The sequence below is a fragment of the Daphnia carinata genome, chromosome 2 (genome assembly GCF_022539665.2).
Source record: "Daphnia carinata strain CSIRO-1 chromosome 2, CSIRO_AGI_Dcar_HiC_V3, whole genome shotgun sequence".
NCBI lineage: Eukaryota > Metazoa > Arthropoda > Branchiopoda > Diplostraca > Daphniidae > Daphnia > Daphnia carinata.
The window spans coordinates 1,024,884-1,040,424 of NC_081332.1; the positions used below are offsets into that span (position 1 = coordinate 1,024,884).

General features: G+C 37.8%; 5 protein-coding genes across 6 annotated transcripts; 3 read left to right on the forward strand and 2 right to left on the reverse strand.

Moving 5' to 3' along the window:
• Positions 1 to 639: 639 nt before the first annotated feature.
• Positions 640 to 1,890, reverse strand: LOC130686198 (uncharacterized). Of its 2 annotated transcripts, none has more exons than XM_057509486.2 (5): positions 1,753 to 1,890; positions 1,444 to 1,592; positions 1,283 to 1,389; positions 1,093 to 1,226; positions 640 to 1,013 (listed from the first exon to the last, which is right to left on the reverse strand). In XM_057509486.2, exons 2-5 carry the CDS (start codon positions 1,587 to 1,589, stop codon positions 762 to 764), a joined length of 639 nt encoding a protein of 212 aa, XP_057365469.1. In that variant the 5' UTR covers positions 1,590 to 1,592; positions 1,753 to 1,890; the 3' UTR covers positions 640 to 761. The 2 variants fall into 2 exon arrangements, with proteins under 2 accessions (XP_057365469.1, XP_057365468.2); XM_057509485.2 differs by having other exon boundaries at positions 647 to 1,013; positions 1,685 to 1,832.
• A 585-nt stretch (positions 1,891 to 2,475) lies between these two features.
• LOC130686199 (uncharacterized) lies at positions 2,476 to 3,330 on the forward strand. The gene is made up of 3 exons (XM_057509489.2): positions 2,476 to 2,632; positions 2,699 to 2,902; positions 2,973 to 3,330. The coding sequence occupies exons 1-3, from the start codon at positions 2,615 to 2,617 to the stop codon at positions 3,096 to 3,098; spliced, it is 348 nt and encodes a 115-aa protein (XP_057365472.1). The 5' UTR covers positions 2,476 to 2,614; the 3' UTR covers positions 3,099 to 3,330.
• Positions 3,331 to 4,271: 941 nt separating this feature from the next.
• On the reverse strand, positions 4,272 to 6,212 carry LOC130686197 (fibroblast growth factor receptor 1-like). The gene is given in 10 exon segments (XM_059494113.1): positions 4,272 to 4,670; positions 4,732 to 4,861; positions 4,923 to 5,042; positions 5,111 to 5,259; positions 5,303 to 5,391; positions 5,447 to 5,594; positions 5,653 to 5,878; positions 5,880 to 5,902; positions 5,961 to 6,097; positions 6,163 to 6,212. Coding segments are annotated over 10 exon segments (1,299 nt in total). The 3' UTR covers positions 4,272 to 4,443.
• Positions 6,213 to 9,803: 3,591 nt separating this feature from the next.
• On the forward strand, positions 9,804 to 13,572 carry LOC130686196 (vascular endothelial growth factor receptor 1-like). The gene is given in 17 exon segments (XM_057509483.2): positions 9,804 to 9,935; positions 10,004 to 10,157; positions 10,221 to 10,417; positions 10,479 to 10,656; positions 10,726 to 10,911; positions 10,968 to 11,150; positions 11,212 to 11,306; positions 11,363 to 11,566; positions 11,568 to 11,606; positions 11,681 to 11,819; positions 11,878 to 12,123; positions 12,200 to 12,347; positions 12,405 to 12,493; positions 12,558 to 12,685; positions 12,753 to 12,872; positions 12,940 to 13,069; positions 13,132 to 13,572. Coding segments are annotated over 17 exon segments (2,595 nt in total). The 3' UTR covers positions 13,359 to 13,572.
• Positions 13,573 to 14,517: 945 nt separating this feature from the next.
• LOC132087699 (uncharacterized) lies at positions 14,518 to 15,311 on the forward strand. Its single transcript, XM_057509488.2, has 3 exons — positions 14,518 to 14,612; positions 14,680 to 14,883; positions 14,954 to 15,311. The coding sequence occupies exons 1-3, from the start codon at positions 14,595 to 14,597 to the stop codon at positions 15,077 to 15,079; spliced, it is 348 nt and encodes a 115-aa protein (XP_057365471.1). The 5' UTR covers positions 14,518 to 14,594; the 3' UTR covers positions 15,080 to 15,311.
• Positions 15,312 to 15,541: the final 230 nt, after the last annotated feature.

Sequence of the window (15,541 nt, forward strand, 5' to 3'; positions counted from 1 at the left end):
TTAAACGTTGCAAGACCAGCGTCTCTTTTACCGATATGGCGGCTTACGATAATTGGATGAAAGAATTCGGATCTTTTTAATTCAATTGAATAGTTATATCTGGACGTCGTTAGAAAGAAAAATAATGTATTTATGTAAAATCTAGAACGAAATCTTTTCCGAAGTTTGTAAGAGAATGGCAATGTTGCGCGAGAAAAAAAATAAACACCTGGATCAAATTACAATGTGGCAACGTTTTTTAATCTTGTGTGACGACATAAAAGTTGGCGGCCAAATTTCAACTGGTTGTCATTTTTCTATTAATATTCATTTTAGTAGAAATATTTGTGTGCTAATGTTAGTAGTTATGAAACTAAAATCCTTGATGGTGTAGTTCCGCCATCAGTCATTTAGTTTGATATTATCGATGCGTGGTTATTGAACATTGACAATCAGGTAACGAATTGAAGAGGTCACGTGGCCGTCTATCCAATTTTACTTTTGATATGGATAATTACAAGTTTAGTTGTATATGAAGTTAATTTGGAAATGAAGCTATTTTTTCTAAGATCTTTAAAAATTATGGCAAGAAATATTGCACTACAAAGAACCAACATTCTGTTGTGAAATTGTCAAGGCAAAAGATGCTGGTTGAGTTTTCTATTGAGCATAAGCCACATGTTGGCAATAATAAGAGACATTTTAAATGACTAGGAGGAGCTAAAAGCAATCAAACTTGCATGACACCAGAATGAAGACTTAAATTTCAAGTACAAAGCAACTCAAAAATTCGTTTCTGAGGCAATGATCCCATGAGGTAATGGAGAAGAATTATAACTTTGCTGATGTTGACTTGTCTGCAGTTGCCTTTGCTGTGAGGCAACTGGTGGGTTAATTACAAATCCCAGTGGAGGTGGTGGTACCAAAGTCATGTTTGCCATCTCTGCAGCACATGCATAATTGCCATTATGAATGTTATTGTTGTTACAGTTTGGTGGTAATGGAGCAGGAGGAAGTTGCTGCCGTTGATGATACTGCAACAATATAAAGTCATCAGCTACAAATCTTAGTGAGTAAAACTAAATATTTTACAATGGTCATAAAAATACTAACATTATGATTCCTATTATTTGGACAACAGGGCCGGCAAATGAGTACGGAAACAGACACGAAGACAGACAAGTTGACAATAAAACCGAAAATGCTCAAAATGAGCAGGGTCCACTCCAATCCTAGCCATATTGCATCTATTCAATTTGATCAATTAGAATGGTTCTCAATTACTGAACGTTTAAATACATACTGTTATAAGAACGGAATCGAGGTGACACGGCCATGGCCCCACTGACGGCCGCAATTCCCAACGAACTGAAGATGGATAACATGGCCAGCACCAAAGTTCCCACTAATCTGTAAACAATAATCATCAATAAGAGTTAATTTGAATATTGTTATCATTATTACATGGGCTGTCTTCTTTCATAGGCGGCGCAGATACCCAGAAGGCCACCCAGGCCATAAAAAAGTGAGCCCCAAACTCCTGGACTAATGAGATCGAGCGAAGCGAACCGAATCAGTGAATTGGGTGAGTTGAATCGAATCAAAATCATAGCCTACAAATAATTATATTTTTGGGAACGTGAATTAGTATAAATAGCAACTACTTTTTATTTAGGTATAACTACATTGTTTTTTAAGAACTGACTGAAAATGTGGTGCACAGTAGCCAAAGGAAAATATTGATAACTGAGAGGCTGATGAGGACGTGAGCACCTGGATTATGTCGATGGTAACCAACTGCAACGTTTGGCTTGCTGTTCTGCATGTTACAAATTCTCAACGTTGACTGCATATCGCAAGAACAGCACAAAAAATAAGAAGGTATTTATTTTTCTGACCCATCCTTTTCCTCCTTCATTTCCATAAGATTCTCTAAATAGCTTTGAAAACCATTAGACAAAAAATGGAAGGAATTAGGTGTATGTAAAAAAAAAATATTGAGGCCGTGACCGCGAAAGCAATTCTAGGAATGGAAAAAAAACGTATTCAAAGGTCATTTACCTTTTTTCTCGGTTGATTTGTCATTATCCTTGGTTTTTTTCCTTCCTTTTTTCTAACAATGGAACGCCTTTTTTTAACTAGAAAAAATGGGCGATATTGAACTCTTATTTTAAAGGAGAACATGGTAAGTTTTATTTATTAAATAATTAAGACACTTTCCCTATTCGTTTCTAATTAGTGTATTTAAAGAAATGTTGAGTATTTTTAAACAATAAAAATATAAAATAGGGAGAAAAAAGAAAGCAAATAAGGAGAAAATTATTTATCGTGCAACAGGTGCGAGGCTGTTGCGGGAAAGTGGATTAGCGGAGCAAACTCATGAAGTATATTTATTCGTCCCCTCAGGCTTGATGGAAGAAGATAACGGAGGCGTAGTGTGTTACAGGAAATGGGTTACACGACACAAATGACTAGCTCACGAGTGTGGCCTAATCGTCAAGAGCAATGGCCCACAAAGAATATGACCACATGTGTTGAATCTGTTTTTTTTTAGGTACTGGGCACATACAGGTGGTATATAAAGGCTGGATATCGTCAACGTCGATATTCCCAGTCTTGTCTTGTATCATCAAACATGAAGACCTCTCTCGTGGTGAGTTTCTTCTTATTCTCTGCTAAATTATCTTTGAAATTTTACTTAAATTTATATTAAATTTAGATTCTAGTTTTGGGTGCTGTTGTGGCCACTGTAATGGCTGATGGTGAATACGCACCACCTGCCTACGAAAAGAAATATGATGGCTACTTCCAGTATGCCAATGTACCCAGTGAAAAAGAATATGAATTTGGCTACAACCGTGGAAATGCTGCTCACCACACTTCTCGCTATGAGCAATCCAAGGACCACCGTTTCCGCACAAAGGTATTATAGCTCCCATTTAATTTGCCTGTAATTTTGTTTACTCATTTTTGCAATTCCCTTAATAAAATAGGTCAAGTGGGCCGACACTTACGACGGCTACGGTGAGCACTACTGGGAATACAACCATGGCGACAGTTACGCACCAGCTTATTCCGAGCCTGCTCCTGCTTACGAGGCTGCCCCTGTCAAATACTAGACAACGATTAATGTTTTGTTAGCGACATGACAACATGTTCTATTCCTGTTGTTACACAAGAATGGAGATGCTTTTTCTTGACCACCATTGAAAACTAATTGTCATCCATGTTTGGTATTTGTTTTGAGCTTCCTTTTGGCGATGACGCCATCTGCTGGTCGGATATGTCATTTCCTAAATCCCCCATCCCCTTCAAAAAAAGAGAACAATAAAAGAAAATTATGGTATTTCAGCTGTTTAAACTCGTTTCTCGTCAACAGTTGAGACACGTTGTATTCCTTTCAAACAAAGAGTTCGTACAGGTACGGTACTCGAATACAGTTAACAGGAAATCTTTAATAAATATTTAAAATTATATTGCCTTATAGTTTATTAGTTTTTTTGCTGTTTATTTGGTTTTTAATTTCGTAAATTTCTCCATTTTTGTTGGATTATTTTTTTCTGAGGGAGGGGTAGATTTTTAGACAAAAATGGCGCCCGTTGTCAACTACTCAGTTCGATTTCAGATCTCGATACATTTTGTAGATTTCGTAGCACATTTTTAGATACTCTTTACCTTTTTCGATGAAAAGATACATTAAAAGGTGGCATTAAAAACAGATAATGTTTACTTAAATGGTTGAAATCGAATTTGATTTGATTATGTTTTTGTTTTGAGAAGGGGGTGGGTAGAATTCTAGAAGACGCTGGCGCCAAAATTGGTCGATGTGATCAGTTTGACTCCAAATCTCGGCAGAGCAAGTACATTCGTAGTGAACTGTTATTTCATCTGTTCCCTCAACTATGTAACCGAACAACTAACAAAGGTAATAGATTAACATTCTTTTGATAGTTGAAATTCTAAAATAACCGATACTGATTGTTAGTTAATTGTTCGCGGAGTGTTTAATGTGGTTAATTGCCAAGAAATAAAACCACGTGGACGGATTGCTGTGGCTCCTTTGTTTTGCACCAATGGAATGTTGGGACCATCTAGTCTCTGAACTGGAATAAGGTATAGTTTTTTTTTTATTAAACTTTATGTTAGTACTTTTAGTAATTTGGTTCAAAGCACATGAATAGGTTTTAAAGCCAAAAAAAATTTAACTTTGTAAGTAAAAAGCGCCAAAAAGTATTTTTTTCCCGCTAATATTGGGTTTTGTTAAAGATTATTTCCTAATTGAAAGTGAATTGTTTTTTTAGTGCGTGTAAACTGTAGTAGAGAAACGTGTTCATTCTTTTTGTTTCTTTCTCGCCCACAATTGTTTAACGTTTTTCTCTAAAGAAGGGGTGGGGCTACATCGAAATTGTTTCGTGTCCTTGAAATTTCGTTGCAAGTCATTCCGAGGGAAGAGTCATCAACGTCTTAGTTGGCATTATTTTTCATGAAAGTTGTATCCAAGTAGCCAGAGCTAACGAATGGCTCCATGTACTTCTCGATCGTGTTGGCCAGATGATGAAACGTTAGTCGTTCGTTTCGTTCTTTGTTCCAACAACTTTTCATCATTTCTCCAAAGAAATTTGGCGCGTAATCTGGTTTATCCATTCGTAGTCCTTCTTGAATATTTTTGACGAGTATAAGGCCGTTCATACCTTGAAAAAATACAGAAATGTAAATCTCAATAGGCTAATTGAAATTTGATCCTTGTAATACCTGGGTAAGCAATTTTTCCCAGGGCAAAGATTTCCCATAGAACAATGCCGTAAGACCAGACATCGGACTTACTGGAAAATACGTGATCCGCCAGTGATTCAATAGCCATCCATTTAATTGGTAGTAATCCCTTTTAACGAAATCAAAGCAAATGAACGCCAATTTTAGATGCCCAGGGTTGTCAAATTTACCTGTCCCTTCATTTCGTAAATGTAATTTTTCATTTGTCTGGCCATTCCAAAATCTGCAATTTTGACAATTCCATGATCGGCTAAAAGGACATTGCGAGACGCTAAATCGCCATGGAGAACCTTATCGATATCAGATATTTCCATTAACATCGTGATTAATGAGATTAGAGTAAAACCGAAAAGGCCACCTTTTTGCTAGCAATGAATTCCATCCCCTTGGCGATTTGTAAAGAAAAGCTAATTAAATTCCACGTAGAAATGGGTCCAGTGGTAATAGCGTCTGAATTTTCTCCATATTTCCAATTGACTTCCGTTTCTTGATGGCAATCATCTTTAGCTTAGAATTAAATCGTTTTGTTTTCGCAAATTTGAAACTTTACCGACAAAAATTGAATCGTCGCTGGTCGATGTTACTTGAGCTACAGAATGACTTGAGGGTCCAGGCTTTGCACTAGAGTCACCGTCCTGACTGGATTTAAAGCATTTAAATTTAATTCCCTTTTGACTTGTTTAATTATTTGTACCTGTGAGTCTCGTTAATTTCCAACGATTCATTTAACAGTTGAAGGTCACCAATCTCATCCAATTGGTTTACAAATGTGTTGCGTTCTTTAATCAAATAGGATTGCAAATTGCCAAAGGGGCAATAATCGATAATCACCAAGAGTTCGCCTTTCCCAAGCAAATGTGTTTTACCGAACTGAAGAAATTGCTAAATTTAATTAATTACCTTTGATGATGTCTTTAGTACAAGCCCCCAGTAAATTGACGACATTTAAATGCGATCCCAAATAATTGAGAATTTTCAATTCTCCAATAAGAGCGTCTAATGCGGCAGTGTTTGATTTCATTTGAAATTGCGATGTCGATAGGATCTTTTTGACGGCCACGGTCGTTACATGTTCATCCGATCCTTTGAGCCCAACAGCTTCGGATTTGTAGACTTCTCCGAAACAAACATCCTTTTCCCAGTTGTTTTCCTACATTTTCGTAGTTGATTAAATTTCTGAAATTGATTTTGAAATGGAAAACACAAACCGAGTCTGAGGCGATGTTTTGAAAATTCACAGCGTTTGTCGTAAGGAAGAAATTCAGTTTGATAATCGATCGGCAAATTTGGATCGATGCCATCAGGATTTCCATCTAATCTTCCCTGAATTTCTTTTTCCAGATTTCTCTGGTTTTTTTTTTTTTTGGGGGGGGGGGGTATCAAAAATCGGAATTTTAAAAATTGAAAAACGTGCACATTTTGTTTAAACTCACCTTGTCCACGTATTGCTTGATTGCCATTGCAGCTATAATTACCGTCACGACAGATATGCAGACAGCAATGACAGTACCATTAGATTCAAGTTCGTCAGGGAAATAGAAATTTCGAAATTTCTGTTCCCCTTGGCTGTTGTTCCAGCGACAAGAATAACGTCCGTTTTGTTCATGACTTTTGTTGAATGATAAAATTGATGAAGTATCGTTCGTATAGATTAATCCCTTATATTCCTCGTCATCCTGATATTCCAAAATCGTATTGATTTCATTGAGGATTAAAAATTGGTTTTGTTTACCTTGAACCATTGGATGTGGACGTCATCACTTAAGCGTTTGCAAGTCAAATTTTGAGCTATTCCTTTTCCCAGTTTGACATCCACTGGATCCATGCTTTCTTTTATTAAAAAGTTAATTGCACTTCAATTTTGCCATCCACAAAAATGAAGTAAATACCTTGAACGGTTAAAGTAATGGATTGGGCAATGTTTCGACCGCTGGCATAGGCTCTGCATTCAAAGTGCGTGTGCGTATTGAAGCCAATTCTTTGCAGATGCAAACGACTTTCGTACAAACCGTACGGGAATATTCCATCGAGAGAGTTGCCTGATATCATAGAGAACCGTTTTTTTTCTAGTAGAAATCCTGTTGCAATTTGGAGTGAATGAAGGGACATTGTCTTTGACACTGAAATTATCGCATACCTTTACGAAGGTTACTTCGATCGATCCATTGTTTTTGGCCGGTGTTCTTGTTGAAGTAAAACCAATCGTTTTTCCAAAATTCCACCGTATTGCGATCACTTTCGCAGAAGGTTTTACAGATGAGTGTCACGTTGTTGCCTTCGATTGGATCACCAACCCTAACGAGTTCCATTCCTATATTTTTTGCGTTCAATTCGCTTGAGGTGAATTCGATTTTGGATTTCGATCAGCGCACGAAATTACTGTTGATGGAAATCCTGAAATGGATTGTGGTGGGTCCAGCAGTTGGTCGTACCGACTCGGTGCCTACACACTTGTATTTTCCTATGTCACTTAGTGTCATATTGGTTAACCTCAGTCCACGTTCTGGCAAAGGTATCAGCAACCAACTGGCATTTCCCAAGTCACGTGACAATTCCTGGTTGTTTAAATCAATTTACTTGGAAGTTTATTATTATCTTTTGTTTAGCGTGGGTTACAATCAAGTTCCATTTCAGTTCATCGTTTGGCATAAGCGTTTCGCGGTAGAGTGAAACGGTGACATTTGGGTGGGTTGGTCTGCACGGGATGTCGAGAGGTTCACCCGCAAACGTCATATATGTGTCAAATTCGAGAGGAGCCAATTTGTTAAACAAGTCTTTCGTCTCCGTGAAAACTAGCTTAAAACCTAATTGTATCAAAAAGAATTATTATCTTTTGAATAACCGACTACTTAAAAGTGAGAGCTGACCGTAAACGTAAATGTAGGATTCGAGATGATCTAACTTGTTAAACAAGTTTTCCGTCTCCGTGAAAACTAGTGGCCATCCATCTAATTGTATCAAAAAGAATTATTTTCCTTTAAATAACCGACTATTTAAAAGTTAGAACTGACTGTAAAAGTAAACGTAGTGGGCGATTTGAATTTCGGGGCGTACAACGCATCGATAATATCCCGTGTCGGTGGGCTTGGTCTGTGTCAATGTCACCGTCGATGTCAAGTGAGTTGTATTCCTCTCGACTTCGTAATCCAAACGTCTTTCCGTTGGCTGTTGTGTTTGAAGTTCATTTTATTTCAATGTAAGTTTTTAAAAACTGATCTTTCGTATTTACGCACTTCCTGGTAAGGGGCAGTATCCACGTAATGTTGGCTGACGTTTTCTCTTCGTCGCTGTTGAACCGGTAGATGCAAGTTAAATTGAGATTATCACCTTCTTTTTCGATGTGTGGTTGGTGATGGGGAATCATCACTATCTGATTGGCATCACTTCCTAAGGGCAACAATGTGAAGAATACGACGAATAACATTGTTCTTGTTGGTTTCACTTTTGAATCCACTTTTCTAATTTCGTTTTGATTTTCTTTGATAAATTTAGAGAACACCGACAGGCAACGTTAACACAATGCTACTGTAGATCGTGACAGAGCTGCAGGGAGAAATCATTCTAGAGTGGAGAAGTGGTTTTCCGATGATAAATCTCAACTTGGCAACAACGATATCATCTCCTTCTCGATATGCTTCCATTTTACCACTTGGTGGATGTGCGGTTATCGTTTTGTTTTCCCTCTATTTTAGGGAAATTTATGAAGTAATGTCATGGAGATTTGAACTTATCGGCTAGGTGGTCGTGTGGTTAAGGCGATACTTCTACTTGAAAATTTTGATGCTTCGCCCTAATGTAAGTCTTATTCGGTTATCTTAAAGTGAAATGGCTTGAGAGCCACATGTCTTTTTTAGTGGATTTAAATTAAGTGAATTGATTTGAATTAAGTGTCTATGAGAGCCGAACAGAAAACAAGACCATCTCGTACGCCAAAGAATAGTTGTGTATCCTCTGCAAAGCAAGTGATTGGACGATGCTAAAAATCATCAGTAAATCCATTCGACAGTAAAAGACAACAGTAAAAGTTTTAAGAACAGGAATAAAATAAAATAATAGTTATTGACACAAAATCTTACCCCATTAAATAATAGCTGACAAATTACGTCTCCTTGTTCTAGAAGCTTCTGCTAATCGTTAATGGCGGCAAATTAAAACTATCATGATTTCTACTCTAACGTTAACAAATTGCTATAATAATTTATCTTTCTGGTTTTGAATCGGATAAAAATCCTCTGTTCAGCAGATGCATCTGATATCTCTGCAAGGGTTCAGGCACTCTGGTCCCAATTGTCGAAAGAAACATTGCCAAGGTAGGCGAAGAGCAAGTGTTGCTATTATCGTACACAACTCGTTACAAGACCTTGGTGAATGAAGGAAATTTCAAATGGAACATACGATGCAAATTTAGCAGCCATTCTTTTTACCTGCTTTCACTGTTTTGTAAAGGAAACACGGCTATTCTTTGGCGTACCAGTTGTTGTTCTCTTAACATGTTGTTGGCTCTCATAGACACGTGACCGCTGACCTCGCATGGGCCATCAGTATCTCCAAAGAATCAAAAAAATTAGCAAAAAAATCTAAACAAAAAATAATAACAAACATCCACGTAAATTGATTTAAAAAACAGATTAGGGTAGAATTACCAAGTAGAGTTATCGCCTTAACCACTCGACCACCTAACCGATAAGTTCAAATCTACAGGATATTAGATCATAAATTTCCCCAAAATAGAAGGAAAATAAAACGATAACCGCACATCCGCCAAGTGGTAAAATGGAAGGGGTAACAAGAAGGAGATAGTTTCGCTGTTGCCAAGTTGAGATTTATCATCGGAAAACCACTTGCCCCTTTGGAATGATTTCTCTGTGCAGCTCTTCACGAAACACAGTGGCATGCAGCCGACGTTGCCTGTCGGTGTTCTCTAAATTTTTTTTTTTTAAATCAAAACGATATTTTAAAACGTGGATTCCAAAGTAAAACCAACAAAAACAATGTTATTCGTCGTATTCTTCACATTGTTGCCCTTAGTAAGCGACGCCAAACGGCTAATAATGATACCCCATCACCAGCCACACATCGAACAAGTAGGTAACAATCTCAACTTAACTTGCATATACCGGTTCAACAGCGACGAAGAGAAAATGTCAATTAACATAACGTGGATACTGCCCCCATACCAAGAAGTGCGTAGATATGAAAAATCAATTTTTAAAAACTTACATTGAAATAAAATGAACTTGAAACGCAACAGACAACGAAACGTCGTTTAGGTTACAAAGTCGAGAGGAATACAACTCACTTGACATCGGCGATGACATTAGAAGAGACCGGACCCACCGACACGGGATATTATCGATGCTTTGTCCGCTCCGAAATCCAAATCGCCCACTACGTCTACTTTTACAGTCAGCTCTCACTTTTAAATAGTCGGTTATTTAAAAGAAAATAATTCTTTTTGATACAATTAGGGGAATGGCCACTAGTTTTCACGGAGACGGAAAACATTGTTGGCAAGTTAGATCGTCTCGCTTTTGACACATATACATATACGACGTTGGCGGGTGAGCCTCTCGACATCCCGTGCAGACCAACCCACCCAAATGTCATCGTTTCACTGTTCCGCGCAACGCTAATGCCAAACGATGAACTGCAATGGAACTTGATTGTAACTCACGCTAAACAAAAAATAATAATAAACTTCCACGTAAATTGATTTAAAAAACCAGGAACTTTCAAGTGATTACGGAAATGCCAGTTGGTTGCTGAAACCTTTGCCAGAACGTGGACTGAGGTTAACCAATACGAAATTAAGCGACAGCGGAAGATACAAATGTGTCGGCACCAAGAACGAACCTACGCCAACTGCTCGACCCACCGAAATCGAATTTTACATTTTCGTCAACGGTATTTTTGTAGGCTGATCGAAATCCAAAATCGAATTCACCTCAATCGAATTGAATGCGAAAAATATAGGAATAGAAATCGTTAGGGTTGGGGATCCAATCGAAGGTAACAACGTGAGTCTCATCTGTAAAGCCGTCTACCTAAGTGGTCGCGATACGCTGGAATCTTGGAAAACCGATTGGTTTTACTTCAACAATGAAACCGGCCAAGAACAACTGGTTAATCAATTCAACCTTCCTAAAGGTATGCGATGGTGTAAGTGCCAAAGACAACGTCCCTTCATTCACTACAAATTGCAATAGGATTTCAAGTAAAGAATGGAGATGCCAATAGCGTGAAACCAATCCCCTTTCCTGGTGGAATTTTTGTGTACCAGTCGCCCGAAAGTCACTTGCACCTGCTAAGAATTGGCCTCAATACGCCCACGCACTTTCAATGCAGAGCCAGTGCCAAAGGTCGCATCATTTCTAAATCCATTGCTTTGATAGTTCAAGGTATTTACTTCATTTTCATGGTTGGCAAAAATACGCGCAATTTTGTTTTCATTCAAATAAAAAATCGGCTCAATGGATATAAAACTAAGAAGAGGAATAGCTCAAAATTTGACTTGCCATCGATACGCTGATGACATCCACATCCAATGGTTCAAGGTAAACAAAACCAATTTTTAATCCCCAATGAAATGATTGCGATTTTGGAATATTAGGATGACAAGGAATATTCTGGATTAATCTATATGAACGATACTTCATCAATTATACCATTAAATGGACGTGATGGACAAAATGGACGTTATTCTTGTCGCTGGAACAACAGCCGAGGGGATAAGAGATTTCGAAATTTTAGTTTTCCTGACGAACCAGAATCTAACGGTACTGTCATTGCTGTCTGCATATCTGTTGTGACGTTAAATTATAACTGGAATTGCAATCAAACAATACGTCGACAAGGTGAGTTTAAATAAAATGCGCACATTTTGAATTTTTAAAATGCAACTTTTGACACCCCCAAAAAAAAAACAAAGAAAAATCTGGAAAAAGAGATTAAGGGAAGATTAGATGGAAATCCTGATGGCATCGATCCAAATTTGCCAATCGAATATCAAACTGAATTTCTACCTTACGACAAACGCTGTGAATTTACAAAAAGGCGCCTCAGACTCGGTTTGTGTTTTTCGTTTCAAAATCAATTTCAGAACTTTAACCGATTAGGAAAATGTAGGAAAACAATTGGGAAAAGGATGTTTCGGAGAAGTTTACAAAGCCAAAGCTGTTGGACTCAAAGGATCGGATAAACATGTGACAACAGTGGCTGTCAAAAAGGTTCTATCGACACCCCAATTTCAAATGAAATCAAACACGGCCGCATTAGACGCTTTAATTAAAGAATTGAAAATTCTAAATTACTTGGGATCGCATTTAAATGTCGTCAATTTACTGGGGGCCTGCACCAAAGACATCATCAAAGGTAATTAATCAAAACTCGCAAATTGATTCAATCTGGCCAATTAATCAGTTCAGTTTATCACATTTGCTTGTGACAGGCGAACTCTGGTTGATTATCGATTATTGCCGCTTCGGCAATTTGCAATCCTATTTGATTAAACAACGCAATACTTTTGTCACACAATTGGACGAGTTTGGTGACCTTCAACTGTTAAATGAATCGTTGGAAATTAACGAGACTCACAGGTACAAATAATTAAACAATTCAAAAGTGATTTCAAATTTAAATGCTTTAAAATCCAGTCAGGACAGTGACTCTAGTGCAAAGCCTGGACCCTCAGATCATTCTGTACCTCCAGCAGAATCGACCAGCGACGATTCAATTTCTTTCGGTAAAATTTCAAATTTGTGAAAACAAAATGATTTAATTCTAAACTAAAAATGGTTGCCATCAAGAAACGGAACCCTTTTGGAAATATGGAGAAAATCCAGACGCTGTTACCACTGGACCCATTTCCACTTGGAATTTAATCAGCTTTTCTTTGCAAATTGCCAAGGGGATGGAATTTATTGCTAGCAAAAAGGTTAACTTTCAATTTTACTTTAATCTCATTAATTAAGATTTGAATGGAAATATCTGTCATCGATCAGGTACTCCATGGCGATTTGGCGGCTCGCAATGTCCTTTTAGCCGATCATGGAATTGTCAAAATTGCAGATTTTGGAATGGCCAAACAAATGATCAATTACATTTACGAACAGAAGGGACAGGTAAACTTAAACAGTAAACCAGGGGATATATAAAAATGGCGTTCATTTGCTTTGATTTCATTAAAAGGGATTACTACCAGTTAAATGGATGGCAATTGAATCGCTGACGGATCACGTATTTTCCAGTCAATCCGATGTGTGGTCTTACGGCATTGTTCTATGGGAGCTCTTTGCCCTGGGCAGAATTCCTTACCCAGGTATTACAGGGATCAAATTTCAATTAGCCTATTTACATTTACATTTCTGCATTTTTTTCAAGGTATGAACGGCCTTATACTCGTCAAAAATATTCTAGAAGGACTACAAATGGAGAAACCAGATAACGCGCCAAATTTCTTTGGAAAAATTATGAAAAGCTGTTGGAACAAAGAACCAAACGACCGACCAACGTTTCAACAGCTGGCCAACACCATCGAGAATTACATGGAGCCATTCGTTAGCTCTGCCTACTTGGATACAACTTTCATAGAAAACAATGCCAACTAAGACTTTGGTGACTCTTCCCTCGGAATGATTTGCAATGAAATTTCAAGGACACGAAACCATTTCTATGTAGCCCCACCTCTTCTTTAGAGAAAACCGTTTAACGATTGTTGAAGAAAAAGAAACAAAAGAATGAGCACGTTTCTCAATTAGTTGTTGCACACACTAAAAAAACAATTCACTTTCAATTGGGAAATAATCTTTAACAAAACCCAATATTGGCGAGAAAAAACAATGTGAAAGAAAAGTTCTTTTCTATTTTAAACCTATTCTTGTGTTTTTAACTAAATTTCGGTTTCTAAAGTACTAAATATAAACCCTTGATTAAAAAAGAAAACTATACCTCATCAATTTTCAGAATACGATGTCCCATCATTCCATGGTGCGAGACAAAGGGAGCCACAGTTAGGCGCCCACGTGGTTTTTTACTTTACTTTGGAATCCACTTTTCTAATTTCGTTTTGATTTTTATTGATAGATTTAGAGAACACCGACAAGCAACGTCGATGACATGCCACTGTGTGTCGTGAAGAGCTGAAGGAAGAAATCATTCCAAATGAGGAAGTGGTTTTCCGATGATAAATCTCAACTTGAGAGCAGCGATATCATCTCCTTCTCGTTAACCCTCCATTTTACCACTTGGCGGGTGTGCGCTTATCGTCTTGTTTTCCCTCTATTTTAGGGATATTTATGAAGTAATGTCATGGAGATTTGAACTTATCGGCTAGGTGGTCGTGTGGTTAAGGCGATACTTCTACTTGGTAATTCTGATGCACCGCACTAATGTAAGTCTTATTCGGTTATTTTAAAGTGAAATAGGTTGAGAGCAATATTTATTTTGTTTTTGTGGATGGAAAGAATTATAATTTTTTCCTACAGATGGCGTATCCGCCAGACCTTCCAACAACGTCTTGGCTGTCGATGAATGCTGTGGGACGCAGTGGATTCCCTTTTGCTGTCGGTGAGGAACTACTGTCCAATGCAGTACTAGACATTTAAACATTAGTTTCATGGCAAATGCAGAACACAAGAAAGAGGAATAAAGCCCTAAGACGAAAGCAAATTCCAGCTAAATTTTTAATGATTCGAAGATAACGGAGGCGTAGTGTGTTACAGGAACAAAAAATATGACCACATGTGTTGAATCGGTTTTTTTTAGGTACTGGGCACATACAGGTAGGTATTTAAAGGCTGGATACCGTCAACGTCGATATTTAGTCTTGTCTTGTGTCATCAAACATGAAGACCTCTCCCGTGGTGAGTTTCTTCTATTCTCTTGCTAAACTATCTTTGAAATTTTACTTAAATTCTGCTTTGAAATTAGATTCTAGTTTTGGGTGCTGTTGTTGCTGCTGTAATGGCCGATGTTCAATACGCACCACCTGCCTACGAAAAGAAATATGATGGCTACCTCAAGTATGCCAATGTACCTAGTGAAAAAGAATACGAATTTGGCTACAATCGTGGAAATGCTGCTCACCACACTTCTCGCTATGAGCAATCCAAGGACCATCGTTTCCGCACAAAGGTATGATAGTCCCTATTTAATTTGGCTGTAATTTTGTTTATTGATTTTTGCAATTGCCTTAATAAAATAGGTCAAGTGGGCTGATACCTACGATGGCTACGGTGAGCACTACTGGGAGTACAATCATGGCGACAGTTACGCACCAGCCTACTCCGAGCCTGCTCCCGCTTACGAAGCTGCCCCTGTCAAATACTAGACAATGATTAATGTTTTGTTAACGGCATGACAACACGTTCTATTCCTGTTGTTAAACAAGAATGGAGATGTTTTTTCTTGACCACCATTGAAAACAATCATCCATGTTTGGTATTTGTTTTGAGCTTCCTCTTGGCGATGACGCCATCTGCTGGTCGGGCATGTCATTTCCTAAATCCCCCATCCCCTTAAAAAAAAAGAGAACAAGAAAAGAAAATTATGGTATTTCAGTTGTTTAAACTAATTTCTCGTCAACAGTTGAGACGCATTGTATTTCTTTCAAATAAAGAGTTCGTACAGGTACTCGGATACAGTTAACCGACAAGTCTGCCAACCTCAACGCAAGGTGCCAAAACGAATTTAATAAATATTTAAAAATAAGACATTTCCATTTTATTGCCTTATAGTTTATTAGGTTTTTTGCTGTTTAATTGGTTTTTAATTTCGTAAATTTCTCCATTTT